This window comes from Hemiscyllium ocellatum, chromosome 45, assembly GCF_020745735.1.
Source record: "Hemiscyllium ocellatum isolate sHemOce1 chromosome 45, sHemOce1.pat.X.cur, whole genome shotgun sequence".
Classification (NCBI taxonomy): Eukaryota; Metazoa; Chordata; class Chondrichthyes; order Orectolobiformes; family Hemiscylliidae; genus Hemiscyllium; species Hemiscyllium ocellatum.
Window position 1 is genome coordinate 4,288,127 of NC_083445.1, and position 14,606 is coordinate 4,302,732.

Consider the following 14,606-nt stretch of genomic DNA (forward strand, 5'->3'; position numbering starts at 1 on the left):
ATAAATCATTTTTTCTTTTTATCAAAAAAACGAATTGGTTTTTTTAGTCCCGTTCCAACATTTTTAACCAAAAATAGGTTTCCCTTTCAGGTAAGCGAAATGCTGGACATGGTTTTATTTTTAATTGCCCTTGATCATTTTGCAGGCATCTTTCTTGAAGATATTTCCTAATCAACCTGTTCAGAGATGTTCTGATCACCTGTGGAGCAAGGTGGGACTTGAATCCAGGTCTCCTGGCTGAGAGGTAGGCTCATTTACCACTATACCACAAGAGCCCAACTTTCCTGAACCACTGTACTCATTGTGGTGAACATGCTTCCATAAGGCTTATTAAGAAGACAGTTTCAGTATTTTGATCCAATTACAAAGAGAACAACTTTCATCAAGCCAGGAGAGAATGTGACTTCCAGGGGACAGTTTGAAGGTGATGCACCTGCTGCCCTTGCCCTCTGAGGTGTTGGAGGACAAAGGTTTGGAAGTGCTGTCCAAGGAGTGTTGACAAATTGCTACAATGCATGTTACAAATAGTACATGTTGTTGGCACAAAGGAAAGAGTGGGATTGTTTAAGATTCTTCAGAACTGTACCCATTCTAAGCAAATGGAGAATATTCCATCACATTTCTCATTCTTGCTTTGCCAGTGGTGGACAGGTTTAAGAAGGGCAGGAAGTTATGCACTCACTGCAGATTAACTAGCTTCTCACATATTACAAGAAAATGGTGATTTTTGTCTTTTTTTTTAGAATGCAATGAATCTATGGTGTTTTACCTTTCTTCCTCAAATGAAGGGAAGAACTTGCTTTCTGTATTGCAGGAAGAGGTAGCTGTCCCACAATGATGGAGGGTGGAGTGAGAAAGTAGTTTGAGAATGATTTATCTAGGTCAACTGCTTCAGTATCACCATGTGATCTTGCAATCCTACAGTTTTGGCTCTTTGTAGGAGTGACCAAGAAAGTTTCATGGATGGTGTCTCTGTCGCCTTTTCTAGGTATCAATAATAAATGCAATATCAGTGGAAGTAACTTCATTTCAAAAGCTCTTTTGCCAACCTCCACTGTTTGGGCTTGAAGTTGATTAACTGTTCAGGTATACAAGTTTACCTGTCCACTGTTGACAGAGCACATAGCCTGTCCATAATTTACAAGGCACAAGTCAAGAGTTTGGTGTGATACTCCCCACTTGGCTGGATGGGTGCAGCTCCAACAACACTCTAGAAGCTTGACACCATCCAGGACAAAGCATCCAGCTTGTTTGGCACCACATTCACAAACATCCCCATTCCTTCCACCACCGACTGTCAGTAGCAGTAGTGTACACTATCCACAAGATCCTTAAGACAGCACCTTAATTTCCAAATCCACAACCACTTTCTTTTAGAATGAAGAAAATACATGAAAACCACCACCTGCAAGTTCCCCTCCAAGCCACTCATTGTCCGGACCTGGAAATATATCACTGTTCCTTCACTGTCACTGGGTCAGAATCCTGGGATGGTAGGTCAACTGACAGCAGGTAGAAGGCAGCTCACTATCACCACCTCAGGCAACTAGGGACAGGCAATGCCAATGTTCCACAAGTGAATAAACAAAGAATACCTGACGCAAATGTTGACAATTCATGTAAATAGCTCAGTGGTTACCACTGTTGCCTCAGTGCCAGGGACTGGGTTTGATTCCTGCCTCTGTCTGAATGGTGTTTGCACCTTTATCCCAGGGTTTCTGACTAGCGCACCGGTCTCCTCCCATAATACAAAGGCATCTCTGACTTTCTGTGCAGGTTGGGTGGATTGGCCATGGAAAATTGCCCTGTAGAATCCAGAGATGTACAGGCTAGATGGATTAGCCACGGGAAACGAAGATTATGGGAGAGAGTGGGGGGCTGGATCTGAGTGGGATACTCTTTAGAGGTGATGTGTGGATTCGATGGGTCAAGTGGCCTCTTCCTGCATTGTGGCGATTCTGTGATATACCAGTATCATTACAAGGAACAAGGGATTATGGCATGTAGATGTGAATATAGTTAACGGTTTACTTGTTCCAATGTGTAAGAGAAACTACATTTATTCTAAAGCACTTATGCTAATCTAACCCTCTGATCTACTTCATTGCAATTTATAGATTTAAGGCTAACCTGTGTTTTTAATCACAAAGTTTGAGCCTCTTTTTATTCTGTACTGTCTGCTGACTGACCAACACTGGAACAACAGTGCATTATCAAGGATTAGCACAATACTTGGGACTGGTCTTTTAAATTTGATGGATAACATTGCCGTGATACTCCCAGTGATCACAAACCAGCTTGATATGTGCTATCCTGTTCAAAGTGGCAAGAGTTGAATCTGTCAGGATTTTAAGTTTTTTGTCTATAGATACTTGGGAACAGGAGCAAGTTAGAGAAAGATGGTCTCTACAAAGTGACACCATGACATAATGGGAACTTCCAATCCACGTAATTGGGAGAATTTGGATGGGGTGAACTTAATTTTGTAAGTACTCTCTCTCAAAAGTTTTTAAAAAATTAATTTTATCTACAGACTAGTGCAAGATATGCAGGAAACGTTGATAATGTCTTATATTATTGGTCTTTATGAGATTGCTTGTACAGTATGGTGAGCAGAGTTATAGTCATACTCCGAACACTTTAAAAGCGCTGGTGTTGTGACAGAGTGGGAAATGTCCCTGCCTCAGTCAGAAGTACCAGGTTTGAGTCTTACCCCAGGTCTTGAGGAGGGGCAGTTAAATGGGCTGAGTATCAACCTGCAAATCTGATTGTGGGTGGTGGCAGGAGCAGTTCCTGGTGATGGAAAGAGATTGGAGACTTGACCATCACTCTGCATGGCTCCAGAATACAACATGCAGGTAAACATCAGCGTTGGTTCAGCTGCTGGACAGCCATTGTGGATCAGATCAGCTGGAAGGTTCAATCCCCATTCTGCCTGGGCCGGGCTTGACCAGCGTTTATTGCCTGTCCTTAGTTACTGTTGAAGGTGGTGGTGGTGAACTGTTGCAGTCTATGTGCTATTGGTTGACCCACAATGCTGTTAGAGAGTTGCAGGATTTGGGGACTGAATAAACAGTGACATTGTCCCAAGTTAGCACAGTGAATAGTTTGGAGGGGAACTTGCAGGAGTGGTGTTCCCATGTATCTGCTGCCCCTGTCCCTTCAGATGGAAATGGATGAGAGTTTGGAAGGTGCTGTCTAAGGTGGCTTGGAGAATTTCTGGAATGCAATTTGTAGCTGGTGCACACTGCTGCTGAGTGTTGGTGGTGGAAACAGTGAATGAATGTGGATGTGGTGCCAATCAAGTGGGCCGCTTTTACTTGGAGGTCACGGCATTTACACGTCAGCCTTGCTTTCAGCCAGCAAACTTGAGAAGCTGAGCATTACCATTCTGTTAAAAGAAATATTTTCAAAACACTACTAAACTATTGGAAAGTGTTACTATTCTAGGGATGTTGAAGAAAATGAGAGACTTTACAATTGCTCAAACCATTTTTTAAAAAAAAGCTGTCCCTCCTTCAGGACATACAGAAAATGGGAAGAGGCGAAGGAAAGTATACCAACAAAAAAAGGGTGGATACTATAGTTTGACAGAAGTTTGTTATCTACAACACAGAGGTAATTCAGCCCACAGGCTTTGCTCTATTTAGTTCCCCACAAAGCTGCTTTTTCACTCAATTCTCCCATTTTCCTTTTGAAAATTTCTATTGAATATGCTTTCACCACTCCTTCAGAGTGTGTGAAGGTCTTTTCCAGGACTGGACTGGACTTGACAATGATAGAGGTTTTGTTGTGTTGGCAGTGCTACTTGTTTTAAATTGGCAGAACCAGCAGCCTGGCATTTTTACAACCAACGCCCAGTGAAGCCTGCCTGTTCATGCAATATGATAGAGCTCATGCTGTGCCTTTGCGTTACATTGAATTCAGAGCATAGGAACAGGCCATTCAATCTAACTGGTTCTGTACTATTGTTACACATGAACCTCCTTCCACTCTGTCTCAAGCCAACAGCATATCTTCTAAATCCTTGGATATGTAAAGGGATTCCATGGTAAAGACAAAGTGGCTGGAGCCCACAAACAGGAAATTCTGAAACTGTCATAAAGTGTCAGAGGAATTGTGGACAGAAGGCATTTGGTACGCTTATCAGTCAGAGTATTGAGCACAGGAGTTGGGAGGTTATGTTGCGGCTGTACAGGACATCAGTTAAGCCACTGTTGGAATATCGTGTGCAATTCTGGTCTTCCTATCGGAAGGATGTTGTGAAACTTGAAAGGGTTCAGAAAAGATTTACAAGGATGTTGCCAGGGTTGGAGGATTTGAGCTACAGGGAGTGGTAGAATTGGCTAGGGCTGTTTTCTCTGGAGCGTGGGAGGCTGAGGGGTGGCCAAATAGAGGTTTATGAAATCATGAGCATGGATAGGATAAATAGACAAAGTCTTTTCCCTCGGGTCAGGGAGTCCAGAACTAGAGGGCACGGGTTTAGGGTGAGGGGGGAAAAGATATAAAAGAGACCTAAGGGACAACCTTTTTCACGCAGAGGAATGAGCTGCCAGAGGAAGTGGTGGAGGGTGGTACATTTGCAATATTTAAAAGGCATCTGGATGGGTATATGAATAGGAAGGGTTTGGAGGGATATGGGCCGAGTGCTGGCAGGTGGGACTACATTGGGTTGGGATGTCTGGTTAGCATGGATGAGTTGGACCGAAGGGTCTGTTTCCGTGCTGTACATCTCTCTGACTCTAAGTGGGCAGGGACTGGATAAGGGGAGAAAGACCATGTCAAGATACTAAGAGATGAGTATGACAGAAGCAAGCAGAAACAATGGATCAGCCCAGTCTCTCCTGTTTGTGAAACATCCATCATTAAGGTTCTGATGGAGCTGTACGTCATGTTACTAAGGCCACAGCTGGAATACTACGTGCAGTTCTGGTTGCCACACTGAGTACATGGTTGCACTGGCGAGGGTGTAGGAGATGATTGGATGTTACTGGGTTGGAATGATTCAGCTATGAAGAGAGACTAGATAGACTATGGTTATTTTCCTGAGAGCAGAAAAGACTGGGGAGAGGGTGACTTGCTTTGAGATGTACAAAGTTTGAGGAGTGATCAAGAACCAGGGGACACAGTTTTAAGGTCAGGAACTTGAGGTTTTAAGAGGGGGTTAGAGGAAAATATCTTTTCACCCAGAGGGTGGTGGGTATCTGGAATTCACTGCCTGTAAGGGTGGTAGAGACAAAAAGACCTGCAGATGCTGGAATCCAAGGTGGACGAGCAGAAGGCTGGGAGAACACAGCAAGCCAGGCAGCATCAGGAGGTGAAGTTTGGTAAGTGTGGTAGAGGCAGGATGCCTCAAGACATTTAAGTAGTATTTAGATGAGCACTTGAAATGCCACAGCGTGTGCTGGGAATTAGGATTAGAATAGACAGTTGCTGGATGAGCAGCACACGTGATGGGTCAAAGGGCCTCTTGCCATGCTGTAATGACACTATAACCCACAAAAATGTGGTTGACTCAACTGTTGTCTGAAATGGTTGAGCAAGCTATGTTGTTCAGAAGCAATTCAGACAGTCAGCAAGTCTTGGCCTTGCCAGTGACCCTACATACCACAAGAAGACAAAATGTCATCCATGTTCTTACTGGGTGAAGAGGTTTCTCTTGGATTTCTGAATGAATTCATTAGTGGCAATCTTATGTCCTTTTTATCCTTCGCTTTGAGATGACACAGAGCTCAGTAGTGCTATTCAGAGTAGCCACTCTGCTTCACCATTATGTCGAAGCAGCACTCTGGAGAGTTTTAATTTTAAGATCATTTTGAGAAAGAAAGGAATTGGCGTGGCAATAATCTCTTGTTGACTGACTCCCAGGAACTGTGTGTTAGCATAAGGGAGTGGTGAGATGATGGCAGAGAATATGAAGATGCACTACTGTGGTTATAAAGTGACTCTAGCTTTGCAGTAAATTGAAAACCCTTTTACGAAAAGTAGTGACTGATCTCCCAGTAGAAGTCATTAATGTTGATGGTCTGTTACTGTTCACTTTGTGTCTGAGTTGCTCCGGTAGTATGCATTTTACATGCTGTCTGGAGCTACAGATGAAGGTCCAACTTTCTCCTCTTCTCGCAATTAACCAGGAACCTGTCTGGCTCTTTCTTCCTTCATTATTCACATTATGAATGCACCTTCCCCAGTCATCCAAGTCCCAGACTGGCAATCAAACCTGGAGCTTCTCGTTCAAAGACAGAGACACTACCCACTGCACCACCAGACCTTAATTTTATGTTGATGGACCACTGCAGCTCCAGTGGCGCAATCGGTCAGCGTGCGGTACTTGTGCAGCTCCAATGTGCAGAAAGCCAGCTTTATGAGAACAGTCGCTGCTCCAGTACTTTCACTGGAATTAATGTGTCTCGGAATTGATGGAATGTAATTTTCTGGAAAGTGACAAATGGCTTATCCAGATATTAGGCATATAGGCTAAAAACAAAAAAATACTGGAAGTTACAGCGGGTCAGGCAGCATCTGTGGAGAGAGGGCAAGCTCATATTTCAAGTCTAGATGTTGGGCATACAGCTTTTGTTGTGAAACTTTGAGGAGTTCCAAAAAAAATTTACAAGGATGTTTTGAGGGTTGGGGAGTCCAAAACTAGAGGGATTAGGTTTAAGGTGAGACGGAAAAGATTTAAAAGGGAGCTGAGAGGCAACATTTTCATGCAGAGGGTGGTGCATGTATGGAATGAGCTGCCAGAGGAAGTGGAGGAGTCTGGTAAGATTGCAACATTTAAAAGGCATCTGGATGGGTATATGAATAGGAAGGGTTTAGTGGGATATGAGTAAAAAATGAGGTCTGCAGATGCTGGAGATCACAGCTGAAGATGTGTTGCTGGTCAAAGCACAGCAGGCCAGGCAGCATCTCAGGAATAGGGCAGAACCAGGTGCTGGTAAATGGGGCTACATTAAGTTGGGATATCTGGTTTGCTTCCATGCTGGAGAGCTGTGTGATGTACATTGCGACTCCAAAGTGTGGTGGACACTGGGACGGTAAATTAGATGGATTTAGTAGGTTAAAGGGTTATGGGGAGAAGTGAGGAGCACAATCAAATGGCAGAATAGACTCAATGGGCCGAATGGCGTAATTCTACTTCTACGTCTTTCGACATATGACCCAAGGGATCGGATCCATTGCTTTGGTAGTGACCATTCTTCTTACATGGGAAGAGGAACACACAACTTGCATTTATGTACAACCTTTCTTAACCCATGATCCTTTACAGACACAGAACTTTTATAACACAGAGAAGGGCCCTTCCCTTCTGCCCATTGTATACGTGCCAGTCATCTATTCTAATCTCATTTTCCATCACTTGGCCTTTCAAGTGTTCACCAAAATACGAGATAAATGTCTTGAGAGTCTCTTTCCCCCCAGCCCTTCTCTCTCTCTCTCTAAACCCTTTTCCCTGGGGCTGACCCAACCTGCCCAGAATATTAGTCTTTAAATTATGTATGCACCTTATTTGCAATTCCAATCCTGATTGGTCGGGCCGGCTAATTAATTATTAATATTTGTTTAATATGCATAATCTGCATATCGCGATCTGGTTAGTCGAAGGTGACAGCTCCCGGCTTCCTAGGGGTAGACAGCCTTATTAAATATTCATAGGCGGTCGGCTCCGTTCGCTGATTGGCTGGCACCGCTGTCAATCACACCCCTCCGAGCTAGGGTCCCGTCCCCTGGGCGGCCGTTGCCCTGACAGGAGCCCGCGAGCTCCGCGGGAGCCGGGCCAGTGCTGATCCGAGCCGAGCCGAGCCGAGCCGGGGCCATGCCGCTGGGTCGCTGGAAGAAGGCTGCTCCCTTGGTGGGAAACGACGAGGCGGATGCCGAGAGCCAGCAGCTGGAGCCAGAGGCGGCGGGCGGGGAGCCGGGCTCGGGTTCGGCGCCGGCGTCCTCCTGTTGCTCCTCGGGCCCCCCGCTGCGGCCGCGCCTGGTCTTCCACACGCAGCTCGCGCACGGCAGCGCCACCGGCCGCGTGGAGGGGTTCACCAACGTCCGGGAGCTCTACACCAAACTGGGGGAGGCGTTCAACATGGAGCCCGCGCAGGTCAGTCAGGGGTCAACATGGGGCCCGCGCAGGTCAGTCAGGGGTCAACATGGGGCCCGCGCAGGTCAGTCAGGGGTCAACATGGGGTCCGCGCAGGTCAGTGAGGGGTCAACATGGGGCCCGCGCAGGTCAGTGAGGGGTCAACATGGGGCCCGCGCAGGTCAGTGAGGGGTCAACATGGAGCCCGCGCAGGTCAGTCAGGGGTCAACATGGAGCCCGCGCAGGTCAGTCAGGGGTCAACATGGGGCCCGCGCAGGTCAGTCGGGGTCAACGTGGGGCCCGCGCAGGTCAGTCAGGGGTCAACGTGGGGCCCGCGCAGGTCAGTGAGGGGTCAACGTGGGGCCCGCGCTGGTCAGTGAGGGGTCAACATGGGGCCCGCGCAGGTCAGTCAGGGGTCAGCATGAAGCCCGCGCATGTCGGTGAGGGGTCAACGTGGAGCCCGCGCAGGTCGGTGAGGGGTCAACGTGGAGCCCGCGCAGGTCGGTGAGGGGTCAACGTGGGGCCCGCGCAGGTCGGTGAGGGGTCAACGTGGGGCCCGCGCAGGTCGGTGAGGGGTCAACGTGGGGCCCGCGCAGGTCGGTGAGGGGTCAACGTGGGGCCCGCGCAGGTTGGTGAGGGGTCAACGTGGAGCCCGCGCAGGTCGGTGAGGGGTCAACGTGGGGCCCGAGCAGGTCAGTGAGGGGGGAAGGGGTCAACGTGGGGCCCGCGCTGGTCAGTGAGGGAGGGAGAGGGGACAACATGGGGCCCGCGCAGGTCAGTGAGGGGTCAACATGGAGCCCGCGCAGGTCAGTGAGGGGGGAAGGGGTCAACGTGGGGCCCGCGCTGGTCAGTGAGGGAGGGAGAGGGGACAACATGGGGCCCGCGCAGGTCAGTGAGGGGTCAACATGGAGCCCGCGCAGGTCAGTGAGGGGTCAACATGGGGCCCACGCAGGTCAATGAGGGGTCAACATGGGGCCCGCGCAGGTCAGTGAGGGGGGAGGGGTCAACATGGGGTCCGAGCAGGTCAGTGAGGGGGGAAGGGGTCAACGTGGGGCCCGCGCTGGTCAATGAGGGGTCAACATTGGGCCCGCGCATGTCAGTGAAAGGGGTAGGGGTCAACGTGGGGCCCGCGCTGGTCAGTGAGGGGTCAACATGGAGCCCACGCAGGACAATGAGGAGGTGGAGGGATCAATATGGGGCCCGCGCAGGTCAGTGAGGGGGCAGGGTACAACATGGAGCCCGCGCTGGTCAGTAAGGGGGAGGGGAGGGGTCAACATGGAGCCCGCGCAGGTCAGTGAGGGGTCAACATGGGGCCCGCGCAGGTCAATGAGGGGTCAACATTGGGCCCGCGCATGTCAGTGAGGGGGGAGGGGTCAACATGGGGCCCGAGCAGGTCAGTGAGGGGGGGAGGGGTTAACATGGAGCCTGCGCAGGTCAGTGAGGGGGGGAGGGGTCAACATGGGGCCCGAGCAGGTCAGTGAGGGGTTAACATGGGGCCCACGCAGGTCAATGAGGTGGGGAGGAGTCAACATGGGGCATGCGCAGGTGTGTGAGGGGTCAATATGGGGCCCGCACAGGTCAGTGAGGGGTCAACATGGGGCCCGTGCAGGTCAATGAGGTGGGGAGGGGTCAACATGGGCCCGAGCAGGTCAGTGATGGAGGGGAGGGGTCAACATGGAGCCTGCGCAGGTCAGTGTGGGGTCAACATGGGGCCCGTGCAGGTCAGTGAGGGGTTAACATGGGGCCCACGCAGGTCAATGAGGTGGGGAGGAGTCAACATGGGGCATGCGCAGGTGTGTGAGGGGTCAATATGGGGCCCGCACAGGTCAGTGAGGGGTCAACATGGGGCCCGTGCAGGTCAATGAGGTGGGGAGGGGTCAACATGGGCCCGAGCAGGTCAGTGATGGAGGGGAGGGGTCAACATGGAGCCTGCGCAGGTCAGTGTGGGGTCAACATGGGGCGCGCGCAGGTCAATGAGGTGGGGAGGGGTCAACATGGAGCCCGAGCATGTCAGTGAGGAGGGGGGGAGGGGTCAACATGGAGTCTGCGCAGGTCAGTGAGGGGTCAACATGGGCCGCGCGCAGGTAAATGAGGGGTCAATATGGAGCCCGCACAGGTCAGCGAGGGGGGGAGGGGTCAACATGGAGCCCGTGCAGGTCAGTGAAGGGTCAACATGGGGCCCGCGCAGGTCAGTGAGGGGCGGGCAGGGGGAGGGGTCAACATGGGGCCCGCGCAAGTCAGGGATGGGGGCGGGGGAGGAGTCAACATGGGGCACACGCAGGTCAGTGAGGGGTCAACGTAGGGTGCACGCAGGTCAGTGAGGGGGAGGAGTCAACATGGAGGACACGCAGGTCCGTGAGGGGTCAACATGGGGACCGCGCAGGTCAGTGAGGGGTCAACACGGAGCCTGCGCAGGTCAGTGAGGGGTCAACATGGGGTGCGCGCAGATCAGTGAGGAGTCAACATGGGACCCGCGCAGGTCAGTGAGGTGGGGTGGGGTCAACATGGAGCCCAAGCAGGTCAGTGAGGGGGGGGAGGGGTCAACATGGAGCCTGCGCAGGTCAGTGAGGGAGGGGAGGGGTCAACATGGAACCCGTGCAGGTCAGTGAGGGTTCAACATGGGCATGCGCAGGTCAATGAGCGGTCAACATGAGGCCTGGGCAGGTGAGTGAGGGGGGGCAGAGGGAGGGGTCAACATGGGTCACGCGCAGGTCAGTGAGGGGGGGTAGTGTCAACATGGAGCCCACGCAGGTCAGTGAGGGGGGGTGGGGTCAACATGGAGCCCGTGCAGGTCAGTGAGGGGGAGGGGTCAACACAGAGCCCGCGCAGGTCAGTTAGGGGTCAACATGGGGCCCGCGCAGGTCAACGAGGGGTCAACACGGAGCCCGTACAGGTCAGTGAGGGGGGGATGGGGTCAACACGGAGCCCGCGCTGGTCAGTGAGGGGGGGAGGGGTCAACTTGGAGCCCACGCAGCTCAGTGAGGGGGGCAGGGGTCAACATGGAGCCCGCGCAGGTCAGTGATTGGGGGGAGGGGTCCACACGGAGCCAGCGCAGGTCAGTGAGGGGGGCAGGGGTCAACATGTTACCCGTGCAGGTCAGTGGGGGTGGAGTTGTCAACATGGGGCCCGCGCAGGTCAGTGGGGGGGGGAGGGGTCAACCTTGGGCCCGCGCAGGTCAGTGAGGGGCCGAGGGGTCAACATGGAGCCCGCGCAGGTCAGTGGGGGGGAGGGGTCAACCTTGGGCCCGTGCAGGTCAGTGAGGCGGGGAGGGGGCAACCTTGGGCCCGCGCAGGTCAGTGAGGGGCCGAGGGGTCAACATGGGGCCCGCGCAGGTCAGTGGGGGGGAGGGGTCAACCTTGGGCCTGCGCAGGTCAGTGAGGTGGGGAGGGGGCAACCTTGGGCCGCGCAGGTCAGTGAGGGGCCGAGGGGTCAACATGGGGCCCGCGCAGGTCAGTGAGGGGTCAACATGGAGCCCGCCCAGGTCAGTGAGGAGGGGAGAGGGGTCAACAAGGTGCCCGTGCAGGTCAGTGAGGCGGGGAGAGGGGTCAACTTGGGAGCGGTCAGTGAGGGAGAAGGGGTCAACATGGGGCTCGTGCAGGTCAGTGAGAAGGGCGCAACATGGAGTCTGTGCAGGTCTGGGGGAGGGGTCAACATGTGCCACGCTCAGGTCAGGGGTAGGGCTCAACATGGGGCCTGCGCAGGTGAGTGGGTGGGGGAGGGGTCAACATGGAGCCCGCGCAGGTCAGTGGGAGGGGTTGGGGTCAACATGGATCCCACACAGGTCTTTGGAAGGGGGTGGAAGAGGAGAAGGGGGTGAACATGGATCCCGCACAGTCAGGGGGAGGGGGGGGTGGAGTGAGGAGAGTGGGAGAAGAGGATGAAGGAAGGTTAGAGAGAGTATGAGGGAGAAGCATTCACTATTGAGTCGGCCAAGTTCAGGGAGGGAGAAGGGGAGATAGGGAGGTAGTGCGTGGGAAAGGGGTGAGGTGGAATGGGAGGGGAAGGCGGAATGGGTAGGGAGGATAAGGAATCGGGCATCAACATCAAACTCGCCCATGTCAGGGGAAGAGGGGAGGGATGAGCAGAGAAGTGTTGGGGCGGGGGGGTAAGGAGGAAGGGAAGGGTTGGAGAAAGGGCAGTGGAGGGAAGGGATTGGGTGGGAAGGACAAGTGGGGAGAAAGCATGGGAATGGACAAAGAGGGGGTACGTGGAGAGTGTGGGTGTGAGCACAGCGAGGAGTGGTGGAGGAATGAGGGTGAGAATGTGAGACTGAGGAAATCTGGGGTTGTGTTGTTGAATGTGTGGAAGGAAAGGAAGGCAGTGGAAGATTTGATCCTTGTTGATGGCCTTGTAGGTCAACCAGCTGTTGAGGAATGGACACTGTCTGAGAGAGACATGTTCTGCACCCTGGTGGCATCCTGGAGAGGCAGGGAAGAGCAGCAGAAACACACTTGGGAATCATCAGCCTGGGGAAGAACTAGAGTGCACAGGGTGACCTTGGGATCTAGGAAAGGCAACCTTTGGGGATGAAAAGGGATGGTACCTGGAGGGATGGTATGGTGAGAAAAGTCTTGTGTTATAAAGACCGGCATTGACTTGTTGCAGTGAATGGTCTGTTTCTGTGCTATATTTGACATCAGCATTAATATCTGGCACTGTACTGTTGTCTTGTTCCTGTGTTTCCTGCAGTTGTTGCATCTTAATTCCTTTCTTTTAAAAAAAATCCATTAAGAATCCTGGATTGAACAAAGTCCATGCATTGCTGCATTGATGTAATGTTATTGGGTACCAGGGAATAGTAATCTGTGGCGTATGGTTGGAAAACTATAGGAAGATTTTGAGGACTTGCCATGCTAAAGTTCAACTCTGGGAGGAGGAAGAGTTATTCTGTGACAGTGTCAGTGAACCATATTTCAGTACAGGGAAGACACAAAGGAAACTTTCTTGAGACAACAAATTGCAAGCTGTCATGAGGGGGAAATAACATGAGAAATAGGCCACATGTCCCTGCAAACTATTCAACAAATTTGTAACTGATCCACAACCAGTGGGTTATAGTTTAACAATATGGGTTAAGCCATTTATGAGTAGAAATGTCTTCACTGGAAAGTGGTGAGTCTGTGGAATTATCTGCCAGAGAACAGTTGAGGCCACAACATTTACAGAGCAACCTCGATTATCCAAATGACGCAGGAGGCCAGTGTTTTGTTTGGATAATCAAATGTCTGGATAATCGAGTGATCGGATAACACAGTTTAGCAAAGCATTGAGATCTTGTTTGGACATTCGATGTTTGGATAATCGAGGTTGTCTTGTACTATTTTCATGGGGGAGTGAGGTATACTCTGGGCGAAAGGGATCAAAGTGTATGGGGAGAAAGCGGGACCAGGGTTTGAGTGGGCTGATACAAAAACAGAAGTTGCTGGAGAAACTCAGCAGGTCTGGAAGCATCTGTGGGGGTAGAAAACAGAATTTAGCAGAATTGAAGAAGAATCACTGGACTTGCAGTGTTAACTCTGCTTTCTCTCCACATGCAGTCAGACTTGCTGAGTTCTCCAGCATCCACAGTTCTTTGTTTTATTTATGTGAGGGGCTGGGTTTGATGATCATATTGAATAATGGAGCCGGCTCCAAGGACCGAATGACCTATCCGCTCCTGTTTATTGTTTCCCATGTCATTTCCTGTTCTAATCCTCGATTTTCTCTCAAGCTAACGAGCAAACAAAACAAAGTCTTAAACGTGCTTAATGGCTGAGCTTCCACAGCCTCTTGAGTAGCGAGTTTCAAAGCTTGATTCTTCAAGCGAGGAAATTCCTCCTCATCACGTTCCTAAATGATCAACTCTTTATACAAGGATGGTGCTGTATAGTCTGTGACTCTTGAGCTGGGAAAATTGGCTCATCCAGCACCATCCTGCGGGATGAGGGATTTATCTAGGGTTCTGTTTTCACCCTTGGTTCAAATAAAATGTTTGCTGTTTGGCCATTGCCATGGAATGCTGCTTCAAACCAGTTGCTGAGCTAACCATTTCAAAAGGAATGTTGTTCCTGAAATGTTCACATGACTGTCCTATGGGTGTAGAACCAAACTCATTCTCCAGAACAAATATAATCTTCTTCCAAAAGTGAGAGGAACGATGAAACAATTCTTCTGTCATCCCAGGTTCTATGACAGAGCCCCAAAATTGTTTCTTATCCCTTCTTTATCTGTTCATGGGTTAAGAGCGTCACTGGCTAGATCAGCATGAAATGCATGTTCTTAATTGGTCAAAAGGCAAGAGTTTGCCCCATCATTGTGGACTCGAGTCATGTATCAATTGACAGTGGCTAGGCCAGTTTTAATTCCAGATTTTTGTCAAAATCAAGTTTCCCCATCTGCCATGGCGGGTTTCAAACACATGTTTCTAGAATGTTAGGCTGGTGTTCTGGATTACTAGTCCATTGGCATTAGCACTGTAACTCTAATGCGTTGCAGTGCCAATGCCACAGGTGTGCATGAGTTGTGTTGATGATTTTTGCAGTGAGCCGAA

At 50.8% G+C, this 14,606-nt stretch overlaps 1 protein-coding gene across 4 annotated transcripts in view; it reads left to right on the forward strand.

Annotated features, from left to right (window-relative positions):
• Positions 1 to 7,722: 7,722 nt before the first annotated feature.
• Positions 7,723 to 14,606, forward strand: part of LOC132835812 (PDZ domain-containing protein GIPC1-like) — a 35,719-nt gene continuing 28,835 nt past the window's right edge. For 2 of the 4 annotated variants that reach the window (XM_060854896.1, XM_060854897.1), the window contains exon 1: positions 7,723 to 8,098. In XM_060854896.1, coding sequence (XP_060710879.1) covers positions 7,820 to 8,098 — 279 coding nt within the window. In that variant the 5' untranslated portion in view covers positions 7,723 to 7,819. Of the gene's footprint in view, positions 8,099 to 10,899; positions 10,907 to 11,803; positions 11,819 to 14,606 lie in introns of those variants that run through there. The other 2 variants (XM_060854900.1, XM_060854899.1) reach the window with 2 other exon arrangements.